Below are 20,498 nucleotides of genomic sequence, written 5' to 3'. Positions count from 1 at the left end.
TTCTTGACTAGATATATTCTTGGGGGATAGTATTATTTATTTTGTTGTATATTTTGCGTGTTTGTGAGCAAATGAGAGAGGGAGAAAGAGAGAGAGAGAAATAGTGAATAAAATGTAAATTGATGTGAGAGCGAAAGGCAATATATAATTTCTAAGGAAGTCGAATAATAATTACTAGAATAAGAGACGTACTGATATATATATATATATATATATATATAATTACATTTAGTATTGTAAGCAAAGTAATTGTCAATTTTACACATGTAGGTATATTAAGCAGATTACAGAATGAATTATCTCGAAAAAAATAACATGTTCAAAACTCTTGTGATGTAGGCATCTTACGTTACCTGTTGTGGTCAAATAAACAGTAAGAAAAGAAAGAGTGAAAACAACAAGCTTTGAAACATTTAACAAATAATTTATTTCCGTGGAAAAACAATGTAAAAAATGAAAAAATAAGAACTCAGGGTTTTAAGAATCAAATCCAAACATAATCCAAGAATAATCCTAAAATACATTTTATGAAGACCTAGCAATGAAATTTTCTTATGAATTCAAGTTCGAATCCAAAATTAAATGCGATGGCGCATACTATAGCCTTTATAGTACATATGTGTCTTCAGTTCTTTGCTAATTTACAAACGATATTCCGATGCTTGAATTTTCGAATACAATTTAAAGAAATGTATTTGTTCAATGATTCTACATGAGCACTCAGAATATCGAGGAAAAAGAATTAATCTTTTTGAATCCCAACAATTTAAAGAAAAATTACAATGTAGGTCCAAACTGGTCACACACAAACACTTTTCTAGTGTCCAAGGTAAAAGCGCAACTGAGATTATTTCTCTATCGATAAAGGTTATACAGAAAAATAATGCGCAAAATAGATACCAGAATGAGCGTCACGTGATCATATTCCAGAAGTTTAGAAGGTACTCACATGTCTAAGATCACGTATTCCTGTACAACATCGATTTCAATATTATCATTCACACATTAAAAATGAATTTTAAACAAATTAATGTTACTTGATTCTCAATCAATGCCAGGAACTAGGTCAGCAAAAGATACAAAGTTCTGTGTCTACGAATAACAGTCAACTGAAACTAATTTTCTGGAAAATATCAAATTCCTAGTAAACAAACTTACATTACTTTGACATATAAAGATACCAAAAAAAAAGTTAAATTTACAAACAATTATAATTAAATCAAATATAAATTAAATCAAATATACACAACATGCATGTACTGAGTACGTTTATATAAATTTGAAACGTACGTTATTTACCTCTTCCCTACCATTAAAAATTTGGATGGATTTAGATTCAGATTCCAGGACTATTGTGGGTCTTCAACCTACCCTAAATAACATCACATTTCGGTTTGTTTTTGTAAGGAAAGATTTTGAAGTAGCATTACATTACATTACCAATCAAGACATAATTCATGTTATCCGAGTTGATCCTAAAGATGGAGGCAATATATGTTCTAAGTTGGTAGCATACATTTAAAATCGATACCATTTCTTTATTAGTTTCCGACTAGCATGAGAAATAATTGCAGGTGCAACTTCAATTTCTTTGAGTAGAGGAACTGTTTTCAAAGCAAATATCATTCATGATAATCACAAACTGAAGTGCCTTTCAAAAAACATTTCCGTGACGCAACAATAAATGAAACACACAACACGCAAACAAAAAAAAGGATTTCACGGCACTACACGAGAGTAAACATCGTCAAACAACAGTAAATTACCAGATTAGCATGATTGAACATATCTCAAATAGTCTTTTCAGCTTCTGTTCAACTATGATGTAAAAGCCATCATCACCATCGTTATCATCATTTTCGTCGTCATGATCGTAATCGTCATTTTGTAAGGCTTTTACGTTTTTATCATAGCCATATTTCAAATACTGGAAACTATAGTAACAAATACAAAAAGAATGATCATCAGTGCCTTGCTTGTTTTCGAGAATCCGGCGAGAACAACTGGACCGCTCGGTGTAAATGTTACTGACGTCATAAATTAAATTGGTACATCATGTGAGAATGTATTCTGAAAGTACAACTGCACTATAAAACTGCATATAGTTAACTACAACACAGATTTATAAAATGACCTTATATTGGTATTTATGCAGTATTAATCATGAGTTCGTCCATATTCAAATATAATCATGTAATATACATGTACCATAGACCTTAATCAGACACTGAAGGTTTAGGAGCTAAATCAACCGAGAATCTGTTTCGTCAAATTTAGTTGCTTCATTTCAGCGATATATACTGACCACAGGAATCAGTAATTATTAGACTGACCATGACCATATACATTTCCCCCACCCCTCCTTTATTTGTATCTACATTGAAAAAGAAAATTTCGCTTTTTAAAGGAAACAAACAAGGGTATCGATAAAATGTGGTACGAGGTTTCTATCATATTCATACTGCTGTGTGTATTGGTGCATTTGAGCTTTCAATAATGTCTAACACAATTGACAATTTAGACAAATATTATGCAGGAAAAGCCGGGATTGTAATAATTAGTTTAATCTTGGTCAGTTTTAGCATGATCACTTCTACAATGATCAGGTTTAAAATTGCAAGTTTAAAATATTCAGTTTTGCAATGATCAGTGTTATAGTAAGTAGTTTTACAATGATTCGTTTTGCAATAGTCAGTTTACAATGATCAGCTTTTCAGTGATCACGTCTTCAATGACCAGATATACAATTGTCATTTTGACCTGTTCAGTTTTACAATGATCACTTGTATAATAATCAGTTTAAACTGTAAATTGTATAATAGACAGATTACAGCTTTAAGTTTTATTATGATCAGTTTTACATATATCATTTTCATAATGGTCAGCTTTACAGTAATCACTTCTACAAGGATGAACTTTGCAATGGTCAGTTTGTCATGGTTCAGTTTCACAATGATCACTTGTACAATAATTAGTTTAAAATGGTAAATTGTACAAAAGTAAGCTAGCAATGATACAATTTACAATTTGTACAATGATCAGCTTTACAAGGATCAGTTTGATAATGGTCAGTTTTAAAATGGTCACTTCTACAATAATTAGGTTTACAATGATAAGTTTTACATTGATCATTTCTACATGTTCAGGTTTAAAATGATAAGCTTTACAATGATAGGTTTTAAAATTCTCACTTTAGAATAATCAGTTGTACACTGTTAAGTTTTCCAATAATCAGTTTTCCAGTGGTTAGTTTCACAATAATCACAACAGCAGCGATCAGTTTTGCAATGGAGCACTTCTACAAAGAACAGCGTTAAAATGGTCAGTTTCACAAAGATAAGTTTACAACGATCGCTTCTTCAATGTTTACAGCAAACACTTCCACAACGACAAGTTTTACAACAATGGCCTGATTCGTAAAGATAACTTTACACCGATCACTTCTACAACAATCAGTTTTACAATGTTCCGTTTTACCATGTTTACAAAAGTAGGTTTTGTAATGGTCATTTATACTATGATCTTTATGATGATCAGATAATATGGTCAGTTTTGCTATAATAATAATAATAATAATAATAATAATAATAATAAATATAAGTCCAGTTTTTTCTGACAGCGTTGTCTACAATTTTATTGGATGTAAACGGTTACGTGATACTGATCTGGAATTTTTATCACATCGATACCTTCTGCGGACTATATTTGGTTCCCTGTTTCCGTGTCATTTTATGTGAAGTTTTATCTATATCAACTAGGTACATCCTAATAATAATAACAACAAGGCACCACCCACTCGCTACAATGACTTCAGATTAAAATTTACAAACCCAAGAGTAACCTCTACCATTAGAAATTAAAACAATGTAAATGCACTGACCTTCCTGCACACCAACATTCACCTGTTTTGCCGAAGAATGCATATGACAGTCTTTACAAATAATTCTTCGGATTTCGCTTGGACAAGATGTTTCAGCTGCTGTTACTAAATATAAGGGTTAAATGTCAAGCAAGGGATCTAACTAAAAATTGAACTGATTTTGTTTTTGAAAGATCGAAATGCGTAGAAAGTCATATATTATCCTTTATTATTATTATTATTATTATTATTATTAAATAAGAATACTTTTAAGTAGGGAGGAAATTCCTGACTTAACAAAGCCACACACTTTGAAGCAGATATGACTGAAAAAACGGAATGTAAGAGTTTGTTTGTTTTATATGCTTTATTGACACATCAGCACAATCTTGACTAACTTTCCCTTCTTTTTTCCGAGATCTTGAACAAGTCATGTGAACAAATATAAACTCAAAATAGCTAAAATCATTTCAATACAAATTAATTTAGACTTTTGTTTCTAAATCGCACACTTTTTAATATTCTAAGACCTTCTCACAAGGCGAAATGCTTTCCTCCACAAGTCAATTCATACAACATATATAACTGAGTAAATGTTCGAATTAGCAGAAATATTAAGCATATATTCTGTTTATAAACCTGGTGATACATATCAATCTATAAAGAAAAGTAAAGGTCACTGAATTTAAACTGACAATTAATGAGTGGATCAGTTGTTTTCGCTTCGATGATATAATTTCTCATCTTTACATGAATGAATATTTAGGATCGCACCCAACATAAATATTAATAAATGAACCTTATGTATGTTTACTTCTGTAAAAGATCACAAATTGCAATAATTTAATTGAGAGCGTTACGTTGAGTTACCGAGAAAGTTTTGATGGCGGTGGCGATATCGGTTCCCTTTCTTTAACTCATATCGCTATGATGGCTTCAGTGTGGCAGTTTGTAGTGAAGTCTTGCTCTGGGACATAATGCCGTAGACATGTAGCATCATGTCTGACCCAGTCACATTATACTAACACCAGGGCGACCAATCGCTAACACCAACCTTTTTATGATGAGGCATCTGTTAGTGCCATTGTTATCAGTCTTTGGTATGGCTCGGTAGGGGTTCAAATGCGCAACCTCCAGCATCCGAGCCTGACGCTCTAACCAGTAGGCCACGGGAGCGGCCGAAATGAAGATTGTAATTTGATTTAGCAACCTATGTATTTTTTACTATGAGCAATGGTCGCAATGCCTCGTACTACCACATCATACTGAGCATGTCTTCTCTGATTTAAAGTAGTCATTTTGACCATCATCGTTTTCATCGGCCATAAGATCTGCAAGAAAAGAATATCTGGCGGTGCCACGCGGTTGTCTAGGTTATTTGCAAATGTTGAGCTTATATATGAGTTTATCCTTATTCATTCATGAAAAATTATGAAAAATAGCAATAATAAAAATATACTGCAAATTGGTTTAAAATGCATGGTTATTAAAATACCGACTGTTTTCATGGAGAGTGATACTGATAGTTTTCTCTGATACTAACTACTAACAGATTTATGGATACTGAAATGCCGATAGTCTTGATATACACTAAAATATTGATAGTATTCATGGAGACTAAATACTGATATGTTTATGTGTACAGATAGTTTTATGTGTACTAAAATAACGCTAGTATTAAAGGCTACTAAAATGTGGATTGTTTTCTTGTATATAAAAATACGGAGAGTTTTCATGTATACTAAGCAACGGATAGTTTCCATGAACTGAAGAAGATCTCAGGTAATTATAACATGTACAACATTTCTTTTACCTTAACTATTGTCATTTAAAATCAGGACAAAAATTAAACCCAATTATTTATGATTTCTAGTTTCTTGGGTAAAAGGTCGTTACACATGCAATCGTTTCAATTTGGTTTTACTTTATGTTCAATTATATCAATTCCTGTATACCCACAATGGGACCAAACATTTTAATTACTTGTATATTTTGTCCATTCAGACATCAAGCTCAAGCTCTGTGCACATATGGCCGTCTGTAATTTTGAGCAAAACAAACATGAAGATGGAAAAATAAAAATATTATATATATATATATATATATATATATATATATATATATATACACACACAATCTAAGAGACAGATCACTATATGTTTATCTCCACACAGACCATAGTTGGATGAGTTTTCATGGTGAACAAGTAAGAACAAGTCCTGCGGTGGAATTATAACCCCGTTTTTCAGGAATGTTTTAGAAGTTATAGCCTTTGCGACTATGTAATCTATACCATATTTTTTAATGTCTTCATTTTGTACTAAACTAACAAAAAAGTTTTTTTTACTGATACCTAAACTACAAAAACAAAATTCTACATAAGTGCAATTTTAATTTTGATAAAGGCAATATCTCATTTAGTGAGAGGTTCAAATGATATGAACATGATCTGGTTGGAAAGTAATACTTTGATAGGCGTCATAAATGTTAAGGTAAGGACATACTAAATAATTTAAAATTTTATTTTCAGCTAACTGAAGTCTTCAAAAGCCTAAAAGGTTTTAAATCAATCGACATTGTACGATTAAGGTAAGTACTTTTTAGTTTCAGTATTACGAGGACATAATGTTTTATTGTAGTGTTGCAGCTCTTGTTTAAGTGTTTTATGGCTCTTCACGAGATTCAGTTGAAACCACTTTTATGCTACGAAAAAAGAAAGATAAATTACAGTGCGTACGTTTTGCAGGAGTGTTTAAGTGCTCTTTCTTTTGGAAGATAAACAGATCTTCTTTAGATAGGACATGATCAGATATTTTGAAAGGAACAAAATCATTAAAATTATGTCTTATTTTGCTAATGTCTTCACTTAACAGTTATTAATGTATCTATATTTTCCCTTTCTACTTATCTCTTTATCACAATTATATCCTCTCTCTCTCTCTCTCTCTCTCTCTCTCTCTCTCTCTCGTTAGCTACGTTTCGAAGGTTAATAACTTGAGTTATTATATTGAGTTTATATGTGTATAACTATATCAGACTTATAACTATCAAAATATATGAAGGACACATTCAAAACCTTGTGACTGAAATATAATACAACCGAGGTTATGATGGATGTATTTGATGCATTAGTTAAATATACATACGTCGTCATACCTATTATAGTTATTACTAATACAACCGAGGCTATGATACATGTATCTGATGCATTAGTTTAATATGCATACGTCGTCATACCTATTATAGTTATTACTAATACAACCGAGGCTATAGATACATGTATATGATGCATTAGTGAAATATACACACCTCGTCATACCTAATTTAGCTATTACTATCTACTGAATTCAAACGTCAAATTCATCAAAGTGTACCAATCAAATTAATTGAAAAATTATTTGAATTTTTCTGCATTATCTTATATTTGTAGACGTGGGTCAGTCATAGTGGATTATTCAGTAAATGTGTTCGGTACTGTTGATGTTGCCACGGTTACAGAGGAAATAAAATCTAAAATTGTCTACAATTTAACCAGTATCGCCGGTGTGCCTGTGAACACAGCATATACACTTGAGTCCATGACAAGAAGACTGGGTAAATGTTAATACATTATCGATGTGTCCATGCATAAAAGGCTGGGTAAAATTTAATAAATTCTCAAAACTTACGTGAAATAGAAGCGCTATGACAATACACAAAAACACAGAACAAAAAACACAAAAACAAAAACAAAGCAAAGTGTGAGACTAGATCAAATGACAGAGACAATCTTTCCTTTTTAAATCTGTGCTTTATTCGAAATTTAGATGGAACTCACTAAAAACATCATTTTTCATTGTTATTTGTTACTAGCTAATAGTATCATTAACATTTGATGTTCATAAAACCAATATTTATAGTTTATTGTGGTCGACTTTTGTTTACTTAATAATTACTAAATTATACGTTAAGTCATCTGACCGACTCACTGGGATGCAAAAGATCAAGATAATACAAAGTCATATTGAGCCAATTCAGATACGCTATCCTCGATCCTTCTGCCTTTGACATTTGAAATATTATTTCTAGCCAGGGGTATGTTAAAACTGAAACATATATGAATAATATACTTACCACGGTATATAACAAATGTAACTATATTTAGACCCTATCATGCTACATGGTGAATATTTAACTATATTTAGACCCTGTCATTCTACATAGTGAATATTTAACTATATTTAGACTGTCATGCTACATAGTGAATATTTAACTATATTTAGATCCTATCAAGCTACATAGTGAATATTTAACTATATTTAGACCCTGTCATGCGACATAGTGAATATTTAACTATATTTAGACCCTATCATGCTACATAGTGAATATTTAACTATATTTAGATCCTATCATGCTACATAGTGAATATTTAACTATATTTAGACCATGTCATGCTACATAGTGAATATTTAACTATATTTAGACCCTGTCATGCGACATAGTGAATATTTAACTATATTTAGACCCTATCATGTTACATAGTGAATATTTAACTATATTTAGATCCTATCAAGCTACATAGTGAATATTTAACTATATTTAGATCCTATCAAGCTACATAGTGAATATTTAACTATATTTAGACCCTGTCATGCGACATAGTGAATATTTAACTATATTTAGATCCTATCATGCTACATAGTGAATATTTAACTATATTTAGATCATATCATGCGTCGTAGTGAATATTTAACTATATTTAGATCTTGTCATGCGACATAGTGAATATTTAGCTATATTTAGAGCAGAGTCACATAATATGCCATGCTACAAAGTGAAAACGCTGCTGTGTTTATATCAGGATCTCACAAAATGTTGCATATTATACTTAGACTGTCTGTATGCAAAAATCATTATTTTCGAATACTGGTATTCAGATGAATGTCTATTGTACAGCATTCAATGCTTTCGTTCAACTTTCAGAAACTCTGAGGACAAAAGACAAATGTTCCCTCGCCTCAGCAAATTTGTGTCCGTTTGGATACTACTGCAAGCCATCAATTGCGTCTACTTCAGTTATTTTGTGTATAGATCGCTGTAACTCCTCTGTGTGTAAGAACAATGGGGAATGCTATGTTGGACATCACAGTCATGATGTCCAATGCAGGTACAAGAGTATATAGCATCCGAAAATACTTGATAAGCAGCTTGTTGCATGGAAATAAATGTATGTATATTAGTCTCTGTTAGTTAGAATTGCCTGATAAAACCAAAGTAAAAGCTTTCGTTACTAATAATGCAGCAACATTACTCTTCTTTGATCACTGGAAACATAGTTATACACATTTTTTAAACGACCTTAACACTGCATATATCAGATGGATGTTGCTGGATGAAATCAAATGAAACCAACAGTCACACGCTTCTCATATAGTATACATTTGAAATTTAGCGCATTAGAATTTTTTAATTTAATTTTATTTATGTGTGCTTGTGTCGCTGTGTACACATATCATGTAGAAAAGATACTATCGCTGTGTATACATATCATGTAGAAAAGATACTACTATTCCTTGTCAAGAATAACTTATTAATTTTTTACACAATCTTGGAATGGTAATTGCAATTATGATGCTACTACTGATAATAATAATAATAATAATAATAATGTTGTAGTTATTGTGAGGTTTAACGCCATTTTTCAGCACACGATAGGCTATGTATGGCGGCCAGTAATAATGGTGGAGGAAGAACCCGGGAAAACCCCGGGAAGAACCACCGACCCAGGAGAAACTACTGGCAAGCTTTCTCACATACCCACATTGGTCGAATCCTAGACTCCAACCCACGCAGACAGAGGTGAGATGGCAGTGATCCGTAACAGAGAGCGCTTTAGACCACTCGGCCACTCGTGGCCCCTAATAATAATAATAATACGAAGAAGGAGAAGAAGAAGAAGAAGAAGAAGAAAAAGAATTCGTATGCATATTAAATCTAGCCCAAATTCTGAACTAACGCATGATTCAGTAAACGTTTTTAGCAATAAGGTCCTCCCTAAAACAAGGTTGACTGCTTTCTCTAAATGAATGCAAAAGTTTTCAAAAACTTCAATATAGAAGATTCCGGGTCGATTCTTCAAAATTAGAAAGGCTACGTTTACATTTGGAGTATAGCAAAGAATGGTGGGCTGTTGTTCTCGTTAACTTTTACCCAGAACAAATCTACCCACAAAGTTCATGCAATAGTGTCCCATACATCAATCTACAGAAATAATTGACCGTAACTCCAGTGGCTTCAACATCAGTAGCTAACGATAGATAATTAATCACGTACCTTAACTAATCGGCAAGGATCTGGAAAAAACGTATACAGATCACTTAACGTACTTTTGGGAGTGTGACGTCAACGAGAATCTGAGATTAATAGTGTTTTATACTGTCCTTCTATGAATGTTTCATCTATGCTATCTACCTGTGCGTAAAGAAATGTCAGAAATGTAGAGCTGAACGTGCCAATAATAAGTTTCAGTTATTGACAGAAAAGATGGTGCATATATCCATATTTCCCATTCACCACGCAGAATAGACTATTGTGAACTTACTGTGTATTTGTTTCAAATGTGTTACTATTAAGCAAACAATTATTCACAGAACATTAGTAGTAATTAGTTATAATGTTAATCCCATTACCTTTGTCGACTGAATGAATCTGCAAAAACCGTCTGGTGCTTTCCGAATAACACAGTTCACGAAGCACTCAAAGTTTCCTTTAAATCCAGTATCGGACAATCTTCATACCTTAGACTACCACTCAGAAAATAAAGATTCAAAGATATTTTGCTTTCTACATTCAGGTGTGCTTTTTCGGAAAATATAGTGTATACTGGTCAACGATGTGAGACAAAGACAAGAGTAGTGACAGTACAGGAGAGGAATCTTTATCTCATCATCGCATGTTCAATTGTAGGCGGGATTCTTCTAGTTTTCAGTTCAACGGTGTGCGTCATCAACCGGAAGCGTAATCGACTTAAAAAAAGGCTTACTATCAGTCACGTGTAAGTAACCTATTAACAAATAAAAGTAAAGACGTTTAAATCAGTGGTGGGAAAGATTGTATAATGCACAGTGCTTGTTGTGATCAGGATTATATCTTTTACTAAACCAAATTTGTAGTTAGCTCAGTACTTGGGGTCGAAATTCCTTCGAAATATCGATTTAGTATTGGAAAGATATTTTAAGGAGTACCCCATCAAAAAGTGCATATAACGCTGACTTGTCAATTGTTCTGAGAATGTACACATGAAGTGCCTCCGAGCAACAAAATGGCACCCCATAAATGAACTTAAGGCTGTGTTCTGGACATTGATACAGCGGTAGTTATGTCTCTGTCGTTTAGAGTTTGATGTTATTAGGATAAACCAGACAGACGTTTCACCACTGAGGACAATATGTTCCTAGCTCTCATGCCACTAGTGTGAATGGCTACATTCAAGTTATATTCATAACTGTTGTTTCGATGAATAATCTATAAAGTGTTCGTTCTGTGGAAGCAGAGAGAGATCGAATTGTGGAGTTATACGAACAACATAGATCTTAGAGATAGACAAGCAGATAGATAAACAGATTGACATATATATATATATATATATATATATATATATATATATAGAGAGAGAGAGAGAGAGAGAGAGAGAGAGAGAGAGAGATAGATAGATAGATAGGTAAATAGGTAGACGTGATCGGTAGACCGGTCGATAGATATAGCGTATTTGTATTTTGTTGTAACCAAATCCGTAAAACATTGGCCCGTCCCTCCCGGTCTGGGGAAGGATATCCTAAGAGCCTCCTAATTTCCTACAGACTCGTTGGTCCCGAAGCTTTGGTCCTCCCTGCAAGAAAACTATTTCCTTCCTCCGAGCCAACGTCTTAATGGACAGTAGCATACGGGTTAAATTAAACACCAAATTGTTCTACGACCCTCCATCCACAATCACCTCTACAACTGACGATTGTGCAAAACGCAGTGTTTCACTAATCAGCAAACATGATGAGTACACCATAGATCAACAATGAGTTTGGTAAAGGTGCATAAGTATCTGTCGATAAATACGTTGACGTAGTCAAACTAGAATATGAACCAAGAATATTAGGATGAAGATAGCGATAAAACAGATAGACAAGTAATGACAGTAATGATACGAGTAAGTGAAAAAGTATCAGCCAACATTTTCGTCCCTTCATGTTCAGGCCAATCCAGCTACAGTGGAGGTGACGAGGTACATGAACACGAACAAGTACAGCCCTGAAAAATCACTAGTCCTTACGTTTAGCTGACTTCTACGTTATAATGAAATTTTGGAAATGTCCTGCTTGTGAGAAAACAAGAGAAGAGCTTCTGCAATTGATGACGGTAGTTTGTTCCATGTTCTTACTGCATATGAAAAGGAGCTGCACTTGAAACAGTTTGTTGCTGCTGACCTCGGTAGGAACTTTACCGTGCCTTTTTTCCCAAGTTCACCTATACGTTAGGGTCAAATATTTGTCCGCTGGTATGTTCACTAGGTTGTTCACTGTCTTGTATAAGATGTTTAGCTTGGACTTAGTTCTCCTGGATTCAAGTGAATCCTGCTGGAGATGATCCAACAAGGCACTGAAGCTTCTAGCATTCCTGTATATGTTGGTGATGTATCTAGCGGTCTTTCTATGAACCGTCTCGACCTTATATATCTGATTTTGTTATATAGGTTCCACGCGGTTGAGCAGTACTTAAAACCAAGTCACAGAAGCGTGAAATAATCTGCTGTACTTGTTTCCACGTTGGTGATTTGGTAGTGGCTGTTATATAAACTAAAGTTGCTGTCCCCCTTTTCACCAATTTGTCAATGCAGCGTTTAGAAGAAAGGTCTTTAGAGAATTCCATCCCAATAAAATGTGTTTCCTGCTCAATAGCCAGCTTGCATTTCTAAGTAGTTTAGTTAGACATTTTCGGATATTTCTTCTGGGTGGAAGGATATACCCCAAGTTATTTCCCATATAGCTAGTCGGTTTAGGGCTTCTTGTAGGATCTCACAATCCTTGGAGGCGTTGATTTTCCGGTAGATTATACATTCGTCTGCAAACAGACTGGATTTGGATTTGGTACTGGAAGGTAGGTCATTGATGTGCACAGGGAAGAGGATGGGACCCAAAACGCTTCCTAGAGGTACTCCACTAACAACCGGTGCTGCATCCGATGTTCCTCCATCTATGATTACCTTCTGCGATCTGTCAGAAAATTCTATCAATTTCGAGCATTACTCCTGATGCTATAGTGATCCCGCTTACAAATGAGTGTTTCATGGCGACACCATCGAACTTGCAGCACTAACGAGCAAACATGAGTACATTATAAATCATGCTACACCCGGAGGTTAGCTCCTATTTGTATAGAAACATCACGAGCCATATGTGACTGGAAGTACGACTGGGAATAACTAAAAACTATATCATTACCCGCACCCGTTAAATTCGCCCTTGTGTGTAATATCATGCAACTCCTCCGACATAGTTCAAATTAGGGTCGTGAGTGGTTGGTCTATAAATCTACGCAACGTTTCTCCAATTTGTATTCATTGGGGTTTGGAGGTGGGGCTGATATCCTACGGATATGTGTGACAACAGGTGCAAGTCAAAATGTCGCATGAATTTAGAATGAAACCCTTAAGTCATACATACGGTCAATACATATCTGATATCTAGGCCGTGTTTTTAAATCTTTTGATATCTACACATAGTATTAATTTTTTGAATTATGTAGGGAACAGTTAGTACTTTGTCTACTGGTGTGAAATGACACTCGATTATATATGATCTTCTTTCCAGGCAATTTCCTGAATTTTTGTAAAACGATAACAAAAACTGACTGTGACATTTCTACAGAGGAATTAGTTTTTCATCAGACAATAACACTCTGCGCTGTTTTAAAGCTTTTACTACAGTCAAGAATAAAAGATAAGCAAGAAACTAAAATACACAGGTTTGAAAATCTTGATGCTTTTTGTTCTTTTTTACATAACAATCGCTTTGACAATCTCAGTATAAATGCACTATATCTAAAATGCAGTTTGCGTCTGGATGAAATGCACAAAAGGTCTGACAATGATGTCCCAGCTATGGATGAACAACTATACGTCATCAACCTTAATCCAGCTTTAATAAGACATCCAGAAGGATACTTTGATGGAAGGGTAAGTCACAATGCGGTGGAGGGATGGGGGTAAAGCTTGTTAAGATTGTGCAGCCGTCTAGTTTTTAATTAAATAATTAGCAAAAATGATTATTTATTTCTTTATTTTTTTATTTATTTATTTATTTATTTATTAACATTGCACGCTTTAAAACATATAAACCAACAATGATTCGCGATTCCATATATTTGGGCATCTCAAGTCAGACCAGGTTTGTGTATATCTACTTTTCTACTTAAATACTGATCGTTTTTCCGTCTCTCTCGAGGTATTTTCATCCGTCTCCTTTATGCAAAATGCAACGCCATGCCAATTATTAAAAGTATTTTGCAAATGTATGGCATTGATTTAACTTCGTGTTACACATACTAATGCCATATTAAAAAAGAACAATTTCAAACGCAATTCTTACGTTAAATTATATATATTTTCTTCTGTCTACCAAAAACCACAACTATTCACCATCCCGCTCTATTATTTGTCAGTTTTATCTATCTTTCTGTCTATTCTATCTCTCTATCTATCTATCCACCCACCCACCCACCACCCACCATCCATCCATCCATTCAGCCATCAATCCATCAATCCATCCATCCATCCATCCATCTATCCATCCATCCATCCATCCATCCATCCATCTTCATGTTTCTTAACGTCTCCTGTGGCCTAGTGGTAAGAGCGTCCGCCTCGGATACGGAAGTTTGTGGGTTCGATCCCGGCCGAATCATACCTAAGACTTGCAAAAACATTGGTACTAACAACTGCCTCGTTTGGCGCTCAGCATTAAGAGGTCGGTGTTAGGACTGGTCGGTCTGGTGCCAGGATAATGTTACTAGGTGGGATATCATGCTACATGTCTGCGGCATGATGACCCAGTGCTAGACACCACTATAAACTTTCTCACTGCTGACATCGTAGCGATATGATTGAAATTTGTTTAAAGCTACGTTAAAAATCCAAATCACACACACACACACACACACACACACACACATCTTTCTTTTTTTCTCTATCTGAATTATGCATGTATTCTTTATGTTGTTACTGTTTCTTCCAATACATTTATATAATAATTAATGAAGTTTCACAACTCCATTGAAATCAATTAATGATAATTACTATATACAGGGCGACTTTCGTCACCAGGACCACGGGCTAGATGAAGGTTATATGCAAGTACAGGACACAGACTATGACTACATTCATCCACATCTTGAGGTATATATGTAATCTTCACATAAAAGCTTCTAACAAATCTTCACAGAAAGGCGTTACAGATAATTTTAATACGAGAAGCTTTCAAAACATATATCTGCACATGCCTTTGTGAGCCTCTTCCTGGATTGTTGTTTTGAAATATCAAACCTTGGTGCTACCTGTAACTAATTACAACATGTCTTGGAATACAAAACTGTCACACCTGGGACTAATTACGGCCTTGTTTGAAATGTCAAACCTTCATTCTACTTTCAACTTAGTACAATCTGGTTTGAAATATATAACACTTGAACTTACTACAGCCTATCTTTATATATCAAACCTTGCTACATGAGACATTTTTCTAGTATTTATATGAAGGTTTTAAACATGTAGTACTCATTCTGCAACTTTAAACAAAACATTTTAATAAATGTTTTTGTTATTGAAATATCAGCCAAAACAAGGAAAGAAAGGAATCCAGAATTGTTTATATTACAGTATTATTATTATTCGTGTAGACTGTGTACAGTTGTTAAATCAAAAAGAAAATGATGATATGATGACGACGGTGACTGCTGACGAAATTTAAGTGAATGCAATTTCAGTGTAAAACCCTGATATGCATAAAACGTTTTCTATACCATATATATATATATATACCATACTTCAATTGTACAACTCCAGTCTTGTTACATGCAATACAAATTTTTCATCTTGTGTACCTCTAGTCTTGCCACAAAAAAAACCAAAAAAAAAAACAATATTATATTTTGTAGCCTTGCTGGAAACAATGACAATATTTTATCTTGTGTAACTTCAGTCTTGCTACAAATAAGAACACTAGTAAACCTTGTTTAATTCCAGTCTCGTTGCAAACATTAGCAATATCCCACTTTGTGTAATTCCAGTTTCGCTGCAAACAATAACAATATTTCACTTTGTGTAACTCCGGTCCCGCTGCAAATAATACACAATATTCCACGTTGTGTAATTCCAGACTTGCTACAAAAATTTGCAATATTCTACCTCGTATAACTGCAGCGTTGTTTTATACCATAATACAATATTCCAAAATGTGTAACTCAGACCATGATACCAATTAAATTAATATTCCATCTTAAATTATTATCATTATTATTATTATTATTATTATTATTATTATTATTATTATTTCAGATTTGATCAAGAACACATCATGACTGAACAGTATACAGCTATCAATTATAGTATATAGCATGACATACTGTAACCGTCTTACATAAAGGAAAGGTGTTCAGCAGCGAAAACAGGACAATATCATACGATTCGTGCAATGTTTCACTAAATGCAAATATTTGCCGGAACACGATGACATAGTAAGAGACCGGGGGATTATAATCTATCATATGTTCTCGTGTTACACGAAGATTGTTTACATAATCTTTATTCTTATAAAATCGCACAATATATACATTGATTGTGAATTGACATCCCATACCTTAAAAGGAGAGCAACATTGCCCATGCTACTGTTGCTAGGTTTCGTCTAGTTTAACTCACAGATGTACGCGCAGCAAGCAGTCGGATGGATTGTATAATATAAAAGACTCAGCCGATATAAGAATGGAAACATCACTCAAAATCATTAAAAGAACTAGATTTTGAAACGAGGTCATCTTCTGCAAAACAAGTAATGTTTAAAACTAGATTAATGAATGTACAAATATAACTTTCATTATATTTTTTAAACACTATGTTCAACGCTGTATAGTTAAGACTTTATAACTTTGCCATTCTGCCCAAAATTATTGAAATATATTTGTGAATTGTTTTGAAATAAAGAGGGAATCATGTAATACAAGTCTGGATACGATTAAATATTTTTGCGATAAATCTCGGTACTCAACGCCGCGATTACATAAATCTGTTGAGCACTGTACTACTTTATTGCTTACAAAGTGTCTACCATGCATCATTTGTATTGTAAGATTTGAGAACAGAGTGAATGGAAACGACTCGATATTTGCTGAACGGAATGAATTTAAGCAGATTTTGTAGCTTTTTATAATCAGCCTGGTATTTATTTTTAAAAAGTTTTAATCAGAAAACTATTAGTTCAGTTCGTTTATATATATTATGTATTTTATTAAATACACCTGGATATTGGGTAGCATGTCTTTCACCCACACACCCCAATCACTAAGCAGTGATCTTATGTTCCTTTAAATCACGTTAAGCATGAAAATATAATAATCTCTAAATATGACGTCACTCTACGTTATACAAATATGTTTAACATAAAAATGTATTAACTTCTAACGCTACCACTGAAAGATATATACAAATCATGTTTGACACAAGAACTGTATAACTTTTAATGTTGTAAATGCAGTGTATGCAAATCAAACTTAACATGTAAATTTAATAAATTTTAATTATTTTTCTACAAGTACGTAGAAATCATACTTTACTCGAAAATGTAATAACTTTTAATGTTATTGCCACAAGTATATACTAGCGCGTTTACTATGAAAATGTAACAACATCTAATGCTGTCACCACATATATATTTAATTCATGTTTAACATGAAAATGTTGTGCTGTCGTTACAAGCACATACAAAACATGTTTATCATGAAGAAGTGATAATTTCGAATGACGCTACATGTGTATACAATCATGTGTAATATGAAAATGAAATAAATCCTAATGCTAGCAATACAGGTACATATAAATCATGTTCAACATAAAATTTAGTGATTTCTATGGCTGTCACTACAGTTATACACAACAATTGTACTAGCTAATTGTGTGAGTGTACACTGTGAAGCATGATATCTGAGCTATTTGCCCAGAGAGAGAGAGAGAGAGAGAGAGAGAGAGAGAGAGACTTAAATATATAAATTAATGCTATCAGATGTTAATCGGTCTATCATACTCAGTTTATCTCAGAACTTACTGTACTTACTGTACTTAACATAAACATGTATATAACACGTATCTCTGAATGTTAATATGCTTAACATGGTATACCAACCTGGGATATATAAGATTAGTTAGGGTAATTACAAAGAAATATTGTGAGGAAATACGGAGCTGTCTTTAATATAAACTTGTTTTCATGTCGTTTGGTTTAATAATTTTGAGTGACTATTAGTATTTGCGTTTCGGTTTTCTTATTCTCCCTATTATTTTTTATAACAATGAATGTGTTTTACTGGTATAAAACTGTATCAATATTGTCAGTTTTTCACATTTGACTAACTCATATTTTGCTTTGTTATGTCTTGTCGGGCTTTATTATAGGAAAGTAGGCATGCTCTTTTGTTGAATTCAGCTAATTTCTTCCTGTTCAACCTTATTATGAGATTTATATGAATGTTATTTGCAGCTTGAAATAATACCAAAATAATTGTAAGACAAAGATACGTAACATGAAAAGATACAATTCAGTCTAGGTAACAGTAATATAAAAGGATACAATTCAATCAAGGTAACAGTCATATGAAAGGATATATTTTAGTCTAGATACCAGTAATATAAAAAGGATACAATTCAGTCTAGGTATCAGTAATATAAAAGGTTACAATTCAGTCTAGGTAACAGTAATATGAAAGGATACAATTAAGTCTAGGTAACAGTATTATGAAAGGATACAATTCAGTCTAGGTAACAGTAATATGAAAGGATACAATTCAGTCTAGATAACATTGATATGAAAGGATGAAATTCAGTCTAGGTACCAGTAGCATGAAAGGATACAATTCAGTCTAGGTAACAGTAATATGAAGGGATACAATTCACTCTAGGTAACGGTATGTTAGTTCCATTGGAGCTTCGGCATGAATAGCGCACATTCGACTTACGTATGTTAATGATGATAAATATTTGAGTAACATGATTGTGACGATTTCTTAAATGGTAAGAAAACTTCGATTTGTAGTTGTCAATAACCAAATATTGGATGTGTAAAATATAAGTAAAATTATTTGATAAAGATAACAACAATAACTCCAATGCAGCTGCGCCTCATAATAACAATAGGACCATTGCAGTTTTCCGCTTCATACACATGAAGCATGTTTTTAATGTAGTCCGTTTTTATTTATATATTCATTTTACTATTAAACATATTTACCTTAGCAATGTTTTAATATTTAACTTTTAACACTATTGTTTAAGTTCATTTCTTTATAGAAATGAGTTTGTAGCATTACTCTTTCTGACTGAACGTATGAATCACTTTACATTTGTTAGCTCAAATAGCGCAATTTAACTTCACGGTATAATTTCTTTCCAGAGTAATGCCTTAATCTTCTACAGTTAACTTCTAATATATGTTGTTTTTGTTGTTGTTGTAGGGCTTAACGCCATTTTTCAGCACACGACAGGCTATACATGGCCGCCAGTATTAATGGTGAAGGAAGAACCCGGGAAAACCCCGGAAAGAACCACCGACCCACGAGAAGCTACTGGCAAGCTTTCTCACATACCCACATTGGCTGAATCCGAGACTCGAACCCACGCAGACAGAGGTGAGATGGCAGTGATCCGTAACGGAGAGCGCTTCATACCACTCTGCCACTCTAATATATGCGTGTATATGTACGCATATGAGTATTTATACGCATGTATGCTTATAATGCATGCATATTATTTAATGTACAGTTTTAGCTCTTAATCAGGTTTATGTTTCAATCTTAAAGTCAACACAACTCCCCAAGTGCATGCAAAATAACCAACAAATTATTTCAATCATAACAATATTGTAAACATGTTCTCATCTATTGTTTTCTTTATCTCTTTCCATCTATTATTATTTTTTTCTTCCTCTGGGCACAATGTCAGTACCACAATGTTGTACAAGCAGACTTTTGTCAATAATTTCCATTAGCGTATTGAGGGTACGAGTTTGAGCGTAACTGATTAATGTCATTTTTAACACATGTTTACTTGGGTTTGAATTCTAAACGCAACTTTAAATCTGACCTTAGATGCTTCTAGAAACAAATTTTGTTTAAGTTCGGTTATTTTTACATCAAGATGAATGAGTTTGTTTCAAAAAATGTTATTGCAACATAGGTCGATTTTGGATGTAAATAAGATTATTTGCATCAGAATTATTTGTTTGTTATTTGAGCATCTATCTAGTGAAATCAGTCTTTTAACTGATTACAGTTATAATTTGAATATATTTCTTTATTTAAATTATTAATTGGTATTTGACAACATCTTTACAGGCAGATGTTGTCAAATA

At 33.4% G+C, this 20,498-nt stretch overlaps 1 protein-coding gene across 2 annotated transcripts in view; it reads left to right on the top strand.

The window, feature by feature from the left end:
• LOC149802775 (uncharacterized) overlaps positions 1-19,387 on the top strand; it is a 43,322-nt gene extending 23,935 nt beyond the window's left edge. Inside the window, exons 7-13 of one of the 2 annotated variants that reach the window (XM_089951311.1) lie at positions 6,390-6,448; positions 7,290-7,453; positions 8,822-9,005; positions 10,692-10,892; positions 13,940-14,063; positions 15,192-15,281; positions 16,440-19,387. In XM_089951311.1, the coding sequence (XP_089807437.1) occupies positions 6,390-6,448; positions 7,290-7,453; positions 8,822-9,005; positions 10,692-10,892; positions 13,940-14,063; positions 15,192-15,281; positions 16,440-16,445 (828 nt within the window). In that variant the 3' untranslated portion in view covers positions 16,446-19,387. The remainder of the gene's footprint in view (positions 1-6,389; positions 6,449-7,289; positions 7,454-8,821; positions 9,006-10,691; positions 10,893-13,939; positions 14,064-15,191; positions 15,282-16,439) is intronic. The other variant, XM_089951312.1, reaches the window with a different exon arrangement.
• Positions 19,388-20,498: the final 1,111 nt, after the last annotated feature.

The sequence above is a fragment of the Sinohyriopsis cumingii genome, chromosome 3, assembly GCF_028554795.1.
Source record: "Sinohyriopsis cumingii isolate HCF-2022 chromosome 3, ASM2855479v2, whole genome shotgun sequence".
NCBI lineage: Eukaryota > Metazoa > Mollusca > Bivalvia > Unionida > Unionidae > Sinohyriopsis > Sinohyriopsis cumingii.
This window is presented reverse-complemented; position numbering and strand designations above follow the sequence as displayed.